At 36.9% G+C, this 11,238-nt stretch overlaps 1 protein-coding gene across 2 annotated transcripts in view; it reads right to left on the bottom strand.

Moving 5' to 3' along the window:
- Positions 1 to 2,887: 2,887 nt before the first annotated feature.
- Positions 2,888 to 11,238, bottom strand: part of mcf2lb (mcf.2 cell line derived transforming sequence-like b) — a 50,020-nt gene continuing 41,669 nt past the window's right edge. Inside the window, exons 28-33 of one of the 2 annotated variants that reach the window (XM_061971232.2) lie at positions 7,058 to 7,117; positions 6,783 to 6,848; positions 6,484 to 6,593; positions 4,675 to 4,787; positions 4,492 to 4,595; positions 2,888 to 3,690 (exon numbers count right to left, since the gene is read on the bottom strand). In XM_061971232.2, coding sequence (XP_061827216.2) covers positions 3,611 to 3,690; positions 4,492 to 4,595; positions 4,675 to 4,787; positions 6,484 to 6,593; positions 6,783 to 6,848; positions 7,058 to 7,117 — 533 coding nt within the window. In that variant the 3' untranslated portion in view covers positions 2,888 to 3,610. The remainder of the gene's footprint in view (positions 3,691 to 4,491; positions 4,596 to 4,674; positions 4,788 to 6,483; positions 6,594 to 6,782; positions 6,849 to 7,057; positions 7,118 to 11,238) is intronic. The other variant, XM_061971233.2, reaches the window with a different exon arrangement.

Here is an 11,238-nt window from a genome sequence, read left to right as displayed (position 1 = left end):
TTCTTTTGATTTTATGGCGGTTGGCAAGCAACCTTGTGGTGTGCATTACCGCCACCTACTGTAATGGAGTGTGGACCGAGGTGGATCCCTACTCTATATTATTTTATTTAACCCAGTGTTTTTTAAATATGTGTATATTGCTTTATAACTAGGGATGGCCGATAATATCGGCTTGCCGATATTATCGGCCGATAAATGCGTTAAAATGTAACATCGGAAATTTTCGGTATCAGTTTTTTATTATCGGTATCTTTTTTTTTTTTATTAAATCAACATAAAAAACACAAGATACACTTACAATTAGTGCACCAACCCAAAAAACGAATTCACACTAATTCACACAAAAGGGTTGTTTCTTTCTGTTATTAATATTCTGGTTCCTACATTATATATCAATATATATCAATACAGTCTGCAAGGGATACAGTCCGTAAGCACACATGATTGGTCCACTAATAGTACTAACCTTTAACAGTTAATTTTACTAATTTTCATTAATTACTAGTTTCTATGTAACTGTTTTTACATTGTTTTACTTTATTTTTTATTCAAGAAAATGTTTTTAATTTATTTATCTTAATTTATTTTATGAATTTTAAAAAAAAGTACCTTATCTGTATATATCGGTTGATATCGGTATCGGTTGATATCGGTATCGGTAATTAAATAGTTGGACAATATCGGAATATCGGCAAAAAGCCATTATCGGACATCCCTATTTATAACCTGTGTCCTGAGTGCAATCCTAATATATCTTCCATTGCTAACCTAATATTCTCTTTCGCTAACTTACTTTCCAGTATTTCCCTTTCTCTATTATATTTCCTAGAATGTATCAAACAGTGACGTGCGGTGAGGTTCATGACTGGTGAGGCACTGAGTTCATCACAGTCAGAATTACAAACATATAAACCCTAAAGAGTATCTTATTCACCATTTGATTGGCAGCAGTTAACGGGTTATGTTTAAAAGCTCATACCAGCATTCTTCCCTGCTTGGCACTCAGCATCAAGGGTTGGAATTGGGGGTTAAATCACCAACAATTATTCCTGGGCGCGGCGCCGCTGCTGCCCACTGCTCCCCTCACATCCCAGGGGGTGAGCAAGGGGATGGGTCAAATGCAGAGGACAAATGTCACCACACCTAGTGTGTGTGTGACAATCATTGATACTTTAACTTAACTTTAACTTTACACATACAAACTGTAGCACACAAAAAAGCACATTTAATAAAAAAACTTTATTATGGTCTTACCTTTACTTATAAGTGCGGGAACAGTGGTGTTCGTGTTGGAGGAGTTGTGAATGAATGAAATATGAAATCCGTGCTGCAGTCTGCATTTGTACCTAATGTTGTGTCCCTGCAGTCGTTCACGGCTCCTCCGGCGCGAGCATTGTTGTTTTTGCACTTTTTGGCTTCTTGTTAAGTGACTTTTTTTGGGTGGATTCGGTCTTGCACGTGGAGGGTGTGGGCTTTGGTTGGTGTGGCGCTCCCGTCGGGGGGTGCAGTCTGCGGCGGAGGTGCATTAACCAGCACCAGGATGCGGGATTACGCGAGCCTCAGCCAGTGCGTCTTCGCAGCAGATTTATGATTGCTCAGCACAAGAAATACGTTACACACATACAGTTGTTGACAAAATACACTGTACATTATATACCTCAGCTAACTAAACTATGGAAATGTATAATATAATTCATATAGCAATACGGTCTCACTGCACAGCAGGCCAGCAGTTAGCCGAGTCCGCAATCCATGTTGAGGCACTGAGTGACGTGCCTCAACTGGCTGCTGTTCACCGCACCGTCTCTTCTCAGTATTTGAACGGCAAATGTGAAAATTCAGCGATTTTGAATAAAAATAATCTAAAACTGGTGAAGTTAAATGGAAAATAACTTTATAGTATAATCACTGGATACATATAACAATTTAATAATTTTTTTTTCTTTTTACGTTTTTTCTTTCCATGATGGTAGGTGAGGCCCCGCCTCACCTGCCTCTAGTGACCGCACGTCACTGATATATATATATATATACACACACACACACACATATATATATATATATATATGTATATACACATATATAAATACATACATATACATAATTATATACATACATGCATATATATATATATATATAGTGTATACATACGGTATATATATATATATTTTTTTTAAATATATATATATATATATATGTATATATACACAGTATATACATATTAGGGCTGCAACAACTAATCGATTAAATAGATTAAAATCCATCCATCCATCCATCCATTTTCTACCGCTTATTCCCTTCGGGGTCGCTGGAGCCTATCTCAGCTACAATCGGGCGGAAGGCGGGGTACACCCTGGACAAGTCGCCACCTCATCACAGGGCTAGATTAAAATCGATTATAAAAATAGTTGCCGATTAATTTTGTCATCGATTTGTTGGTTCTAGGCTATGCGCATGCGCAGAGGCTTTTAAAAAAAAAAAAATTTTTAATTTTTTATAAACCTTTATTTATAAACTGCAACATTCACAAACAGCTGAGAAACAATAATCAAAATAAGTACTGGACAGGATAGAAATGTAGTTTGTCTCTTTTATCCGATTATTAATCGATTAATCGAAGCAATAATCGAGATTAATCGATTATCAAATTATTCGTTAGTTGCAGCCCTAATACATATATATATATATATATATGTATATATAGTGCACATTTAACTATTATTGTTATTATTTAACTATTATTGATTGATATTACAGTGCGTGTAATTGGACTTCAACTAACATTACAGTATACAGTACATTCATCTAAACCTACTTACACTGTGGAATCTATATTAAGATGTAATTTTTTTTTTACATTATTAAAGAATAACACACAAAACATCAAACATGACAGCATTATCATCAAGTTCTTTTTACTTATATATACTGTATATATATAAAAAAGTCACAAGGCAGTGACATCACCATACATAATGTACAATATAGCAGCTCCAATAATAAACATCTCATGACAGGCATTAATAAACAATATCTACATTCAAAACATGAATGGAATAAGTTATAGCGCTATACAGTCATCTCTGATTATAAACAATATTTTCTTCAGGTTTTTTTTTGTAGATTGTAGTGAACAGATGACACAGCCGAGGAGCCTGACAGACAAACAAATACGAGTCTGGAAAGCTGATGGCAAAAACATCATTATCTAACAGTAATGACTTTACTGAAAGGACACAGTAAAAAAATAAGATATTAGAAGTAAATCTGACTAAAGTACGTGTTTTTTCCTTACAAATAAATAAAATCTGTCAGAACCATTATCAAAGGTTTTAAATTGTGCTTTCACTGTGGGTGACTTGATGCAGGTGGTCCCCATACTGTACACTAATAACTGAGATCAGTCCTGCTGGCCCGTTACCTCTATAACTTCATCTTATGTTATCCAAATAAACATAATGCATTTCGGTATGTATCCTCTGCTACTCACATTGGACGGGTGTGAGGCTTTGGGTGGGTGAAATCTGCTGGTTTCAATGCTGACAAATACATCACTGACAGCCACAAGACGTTCATGAGGGAGGAAGGAAGGAAGGCGGCGGTGGGCAGCTCAGGATTTGCTGTCGGAGAACGGCGCGCACGTCTCGCTGGAACTAGACGACGTGCTGAGGTGTTCTGATCCACTGCCTTCTATTTGGAAAGTAAATTAAAACAACATTTAGCACACTTGAATGAGAAATGATGGTAGATAAAAAATATTTCAAGCCAGATTTTCCTCATTTGAATTAACAGGAAATATAATTTGTTGTACAATTATTTAGACAGCGACACCATTTTATTAAATGATTGTGTCTTCATACACTGCCACCACCTCACAGGAATTTGAGCAATTTAAATAATAAATATTTAATTTACCCTATTCATCTAAAAGAGATCATGGTGGCTGACCAATAAACAACTTAACACCATATTGGTGAGGATCTAGGTAAAGGTGCATATAAACTAATCTGATTACGATAACTTTACCTGCACATTTCAAAGCATCGCCCTCATAGAAAACAACACTAAAACATAATTTTTGCATCTTTATAAGCACAATTTGCACATTCTAAACGTTACTAGTGTGACAGTTTATTTCTGTAGATAGCAGTTGACTTTTTTTGAAGCATAACGTTTTTGTTTTCCTTTTTTAAAATGCTATTGTGAACGCTTAAAGGGAATTGTAGATATACTGTACATAACACTATGTACGGTATATTTATATATCTGTATTATACACTTGAATCTTGAATTTGTGTCACTGTTAGGGCCAAGCGGTGCAGTGATCAACTACATCCAGCAGTGCTATTAAGGAACAATATGGCCTTATACTTCAGGATCTTTCGAACAAGTCAGGTAGATCCTAACCCTCACTTAGAATGTACCTCATTAAGTGGCCAGTAAGTGCACTACATATTTAGTTTTCCTTTCCTATGATTGAATCTTGAGTACCTGAGCTGGTGAGGGACTGGCACGACTTGGACTTGGCGATGAGCGTCACCAGATTAGCCGTGGCCATCCAGCCCTCCATAGATGTGTTCAGGTTCCGCACTAACCTGGGTCGAGCGCCGCAAAAACAGGCAACATCATCATCATCATCATTCGTGACTCATTAGTGTCTTATGTCGCACTCACCACTGTCCATCCTCCGCTTCTTTCACCAGCTGCACCACGTCTCCGCTTTTCACTGCCACGTCTTGAGTGGAAACTTTCTCATAGTCGCCAGTCACAGTGTATTTACCAGCACACTGTTTTACAAAGACACACAGTGGTATTATTTTTCTAAATCATGAATTGTCATCTTTGAACTTGTATTTTTTATTATTTTATTCATGTATTTTATTGTAATTTTTTGTAACTTAAATATATATATTTTTAATTTGTACTTCATTTGAAATTAATTTAAATTATTTTGAACTTGATTACACAAAAAATGACATTTGTTTCCAGTGACAAAAAAAAACATGTCACTGAGAAGCATTACAAATGTAGATGTCTTATCACAAATGAATGTTTTATATTTCAATTTGGACCACTAACTTTCAGTTTTTAATTTTGATGTCTGTACACCAGATAGCGCTACTTATTCCCATTAAAAGAAAGCAGCAACAGTCAGCATTTCTTGCCTCGCTAATGTGTGTGCTGCTATTTATGTTGTTTTAAATTTTTGTTTTTTTAAATGTTAAATAAAAAAATAATAACTTTTACATTTATCTGTAATATTTCCATTTGAACCATTAGCTTCAGTTTTTAATTTTGATGTTCGTACACCAGATGGCGCTACTGTTTCCCATTTAAAGCATTTCTTGCCTCTCTACTGTGTGTGTGCTGCTATTTATGTTGTTTTAAACATTTGTATTTTTTTTTTAAACAAATTACATTTTGAATAAATAAGAACTTTAAAATGTATCTTTAATATTCTAAATTGAACCATTAGCTTTCATTAAGTTGATCAATAAGTAGCCAACCAGGTAGACTTGACAGGTCTGCCTGGTTGGCCACGCCTATAAGAACAACTGAGAGGCAAAACGTCACAGTGGTCAGGTGACCCTTCTGAAGAAGACTGCAGATGACAGTCGAAACATGTCAGGTAAAGATTCCATCTAAATATACCGAAAATATTGTCTGATTACAAGAAAATTTGAAAGAGCGTTAGCTTTCAGTTTTTGATTTTGATGTTTGTACATCAGATGGCGCTACTTTTTCTCCATTCAAAGCATGCAGCAACAGTTCATATTTCTTGCCTTGCTACTGTGTGTGTGCTGCTATTCTTGTTGTTTAAAAAAAGTTATGTTTAAAAACAAATACATTTTAAGTAAATAAAAACTTTTAAATGTATCTTTTTTAAACCACGAGCTTTCAGTTTTTAATTTCTATGTCCGTCCACCAGATGAAGCTACTGATATTTTTGTTGATTTTAAATAAAATTAAAAAACTTTTAAATGGTTATAAAGAATATTCCGTATATATATTTTTCCGGTTGAACTCGTTTTTCACTTTAAACAAGCCAGCCTTTTAAAAGAAAATATTTGTTGATATATCTAAAGCCGTTTTGGGGAAGCTAAGATTTTTTGTTGTGAAAGTGCGGATAATAAAAAAAACAAAACCTGAAGGCATCTAGGCATACAGAAAATAACAATATTGTTCTGCTTTTGTTTACGTACAGTTATTACATGCTATAATAAGTGCAACATAGGTCATAATGTGCTATAAAGTTAGTTATTGATATACAAAACTATGTTTTTGTTATATGAGAAAAATATGAACAAAATAGTACATCATTGCTTGTATGAGAGGATTTCATAAATTCTGTGTTTAGAATATACCATCAGGCTGATAAAAAACAGCTGCTGACTTTAGAGACCCCCCTGTCTTAAGGGTAATTTAATTCACAGCCTTTTTAAAAACATTTTGCTTATTCATTTCAATCTGTGTGTGACTAACCAGCTTCTTGCTGTTGTCGTCCTCAGGGTCTGAGTTAAGAGGCTCTTCGCCACTGGAGTAGCCTTCATTTTCCTCTGAGGCGTCTAGCGATAGAGATGTCTTGTTCCAGCCTTGAGGGGATGAAAAAGAAGCGTGGTAAAAAAGCGTTACAAGGGAAAAACATGTGTGCTTGACCTGAGGTGACATACGTATGAGGCAGGAAATTGAAGGAAAGTTTGCTATCCAATTTCAGATGCTTTTGAAAGTGCGTCTTAAGAGATAAAATATGCTGGTGGAGAGGAGAAGCATGCTTACTGTACCTTTGAAGCCGAATGGCGTCGGGTCGCTCTGGCGCTTGGTCTTGTGATCGGGGCTAGTTGGAGATCCTACAGATATTTGGTGAAGAAATGCATGTATGTCAGCACACGGAAGAAAATACATTATCCAGATCTTAACTAGGGAATCATTAGTCTACTTGTTCTTCATGTTGTATGGTATGATTAATAATAATACTGCAAGTAACTTTCCAATCTAAGTGTCTGATTGTTCTGCAGTACATGAAGCTACTGCTACAACTAAAGCTGCTGTGTGATACCTGCTGACAACAGAGTGGTCATGGGTAAGGTGAAACTCTTATCATCTGTGGTTGGCGCCTCTGTGGAGGGAAGCGTGCAATGTTGGACCTAACGATGACCTCACAATACACTACACATGCTTTATGAACCTTTTGAAAAGATTAATAGTACCCTAAATGCTCCAATTAACAGCTTTGTTCAATTAACCGCTTCATTGTCTACAAAAGCAGTGTTTGTAATTACATTTTAAGAAAAGAAAAAAAACTATTTTCTGTAATTACAACATTGGTTCTATGTTGTGCGATATACTTGTTTATGAATGTCCATGTGGTCAAAGAGACCCACAGTTTGTTTTCCTTTCCACTTTGCACACATTAATATAATTTAAAAAACAAGTTGTTAAATCATAAGATTCTCCTCAGCTGTTCTTGCATGCTTCCTTTAATTAGAACATTTGCAGTACATTAAGGGCCTGATCTACCAAAGATTTGTGTGCAGTAAAACATGCGCAAACTTAATGGTGCACGCTAAGCTGATTTACTAAGCTTGTGCGCAATGGATTGCGTCTGTTAAATGAGGAAAATAGAGAGCACCATTACATTAAGTGTGTCTGTCTTCATGAATATGCAGACTACATGCTGATTATCAAAATGTCCACTATACTGGGAGGGGGAGATGCAAATATAATCATTTAGCATTTGTGATAAGCAAGACTGAAAGGTTATTTATATTTAACACGTTCTAAAGGCGCGTGCAAACTGGCAGTTACGCACAAACGGCCCTGACAAAGAAAGAGATTGCGCTGCAATGACAGACTGTCAGATATAAAAATATTACACATATTGTCTACTCGGCAATGCCATTTTCAAATGTTTTAGCTGTTTGATGAATGGAGGCTGACTGGAGACAGTAAACACCAAAATTAATTCAATTGATTCGTTTTGATGTCTGCTTGTGTTTTTTGGCGTTCATTTTTACATGGATACACACTATTTATATATATAAATACTTTTCTTTCTGCATCTGGATGCGCTTCCCACAGCGCACCTTTGGTGTGCTAAAAATAGGTTGTGTTGTCGAGATTACGCTTATAGATTGTTCAGAAAAGGTGTTACGGATTACCCAGCTGGCATTCATTCGACGTTCAATATACAAAATAAAGTTCAAAACACGTCAGTTGTTAATATTTCCATCCATCCATCCATTTTCTACCGCTTGTCCCTTTCGGGGTCGCGGGGGGTGCTGGAGCCTATCTCAGCTGCATTCGGGCGGTAGGCGGGGTACACCCTGGACAAGTCGCCACCTCATCGCAGGGCCAACACAGATAGACATACAACATTCATACACTAGGACCAATTTAGTGTTGCCAATCAACCTATCCCCAGGTGCATGTCTTTGGAGCTGGGAGGAAGCCGGAGTACCCAGAGGGAACCCACGCAGTCACGGGGAGAACATGCAAACTCCACACAGAAAGATCCCGAGCCTTAATATTTAAAGATAAATAATTGCGGAAACGTTGGCAACATATCAATAAATCAACAATGACATTTGAAAAAGATCTGTGCGTTACTGTCACTCAATATATTGTCTTCATCCATGTTGTTTTGAAGTGATCTGTATGATGGTTAACATTATTTTACTAGCATTTTTTAAAGAATATATAAGGAATCTGTAGGTGAAAGAACATTTCATTACATGTATATTGCAACTAGGGATGTCCCGATCCGATATTTGGATCGGATCGGCTGCCGATATTTGCCAAAAATTGCGTATCGGCAAGGCATGGGAAAATGCCAATCCAGATCCAGTTAAAAAAAAAACTCCGGTCCGTGTTTTCCAACGCACCGATTTAAATAATACATTCCACTTTTCTGCTGCTCCGTAATTTCCATTCCGCATTTTCCAGCACACCTTCAACACATCCACAATTCTCACGCAGTTGCTTTTAGCTGCTGGCATTACACGACAGGCTCTTCTCACTCTTTCCTGTGTCTCCCTGTCACAGACAGCAAGCGCACCTTCTTACACACGTCACATACTGTCACGACACGTCACGTCATACGTCACATACGTATACGTCCTCCCCGAGCAGAGAGGTAGCAGCATGGCTAACGTTAGCTGTGATGCTAGCGCAGCCGTGCGAGCAACGCTCCCTCTAAGGTGTGCGCTGCTCAAACGTCCTCTGCGCATAGCAATTATATGCCACGCACAAAATCAAATAAAAAAATAAGCGCATAACAATTTTCGACACACGGACACGACAGAGACAACAGTTTTCGTCATCATTGTTCAAATATTGTGACGTCTGTCGAGACGCTTATCTCCATTCGGTGCCACACGCCCACACCATCAAAATGCAGAGGCAAAAATTTCCACATCAACACCGTATGAAAAAATTTGTGATTTTTTTAGTTGTGATTTCCTTCTCTGCGTGAAAGTTTAAAAGTAGCATATATTAATGCAGTATGAAGAAGAATGTTTTAATGTAGACATGCAAGCCTTGAAAGAACATTTTGAAAATCAAGACTACATTTCCTGCAAATGGGTGCATTTCTACCCTATATTTTAACTTTAGATTTATTCTCATATCAAACTCTTTTGGCTGTCTTTTTGACACTTACATCCGGCGCCCCCCTCCACACCCTGGATTATAAATAATGTAAATAATTCAATGTGATTATCTTGTGTGATGACTGTATTATGATGATAGTATATATCTTATAGTATATATCTGTATCATGAATCAATTTAAGTGGACCCCGACTTAAACAAGTTGATAAACGTATTCGGGTGTTACCATTTAGTGGTCAATTGTACGGAATATGTACTTCACTGTGCAATCTACTAATAAAAGTCTCAATCAATCAATCAAAACACATAGAATCATCATACTGCTGTGATTATATGCATCAAGTGTTCATTCAAGGCTAAGGCAAAATATCGAGATATATATTGTGTATCGCAATATGGCCTTAAAATATCGCAATATTAAAAAAAGGCCATATCGCCCAGACCTAGTTCAATGATGCCATTTCTGTTTGTCATGTATAATTTTGTCTATTTTGTGTTTATCCTTGAATAAACAGGTGAGTTTCTTGTTACCAATCATTGTGTATTATTCAAACTCCCCTAATTCAGCTGGCTAGTTGTTATCAAGAGTACTAAAACCCTTTTCAACATGATTCTGACAACTAAGTAGGCTAAATAACTTTAAACTTTAATACATGCTCGGATAGGCCAGTATCGGTATCGGATCGGAAATGCAAAAACAATATCGGTATTGGATCGGAAGTGCAAAAACCTGGATTGGGACATCCCTAATTGCAACAGCTACTTCGCCTATCAATATAGGCTCCTTTCTTGTATATATAATACTACAAGTCGCACAGAAAGTTGCATTAAACAAGTGTATTGAAATCATGGAATATTTGTATCACTAATTCATACTCTGCGATGAGGTGACGGCTTGTCCAGGGTGTACGCCGCCTTCCGCCCGAATGCAGCTGAGATAGACTCCAGCACCCCCCGCGACCCCAAAAGGGACACGCGGTAGAAAATGGATGGATGAACTAATTCATACTGTTTAAATTGGTCCTGTAGGTTTCATATTTTGTAGGCTTTTTTTTTAGCTCCTGTAGACATTCATTCATTTACCATGAATTGATTAACGTGGACCCCGACTTAAACAAGTTGAAAAACGTATTCGGGTGTTACAATTTAGTGGTCAATTGTACGGAATATGTACTGTACTGTGCAATCTACTAATAAAAGTCTCAATCAATCAATCAACACCACTTTTGCACTTGTTATCAATTGCGCACAGTCTTAGTAGATCCGCTGCAACAACACGCCCATTCATAGTACACACAATTTTATAATTTGCACACACTGTTATTTGGGATCTTGGTAGATCAGGCCCTAAATGTCTGAAGGCAGTTAGATGAGATCAACAGCATAAGCATTTAAAAAGCATTACTTTTGCATTAGCAGCAAGTTGGGCACTGTGGCACCTTATCCAGCAGATGGCACTGTGGTTAAAAAACACTTTTTAGAAGGTAGCGATTGAAATTGAAAATGTGTAAATACACTCATAATCCTTGTCTGTTGACTTTCACTGGGATTCTACTGACTCTCCCTGTCCTTTCTCTGTTGTGCAGGGCAGCAAAAAGATGCTAAGGAAAATAGTATAATTTATAGGAGC

This window comes from Nerophis lumbriciformis, linkage group LG13 (genome assembly GCF_033978685.3).
Source record: "Nerophis lumbriciformis linkage group LG13, RoL_Nlum_v2.1, whole genome shotgun sequence".
Lineage (NCBI taxonomy): Eukaryota > Metazoa > Chordata > Actinopteri > Syngnathiformes > Syngnathidae > Nerophis > Nerophis lumbriciformis.
This window is presented reverse-complemented; position numbering and strand designations above follow the sequence as displayed.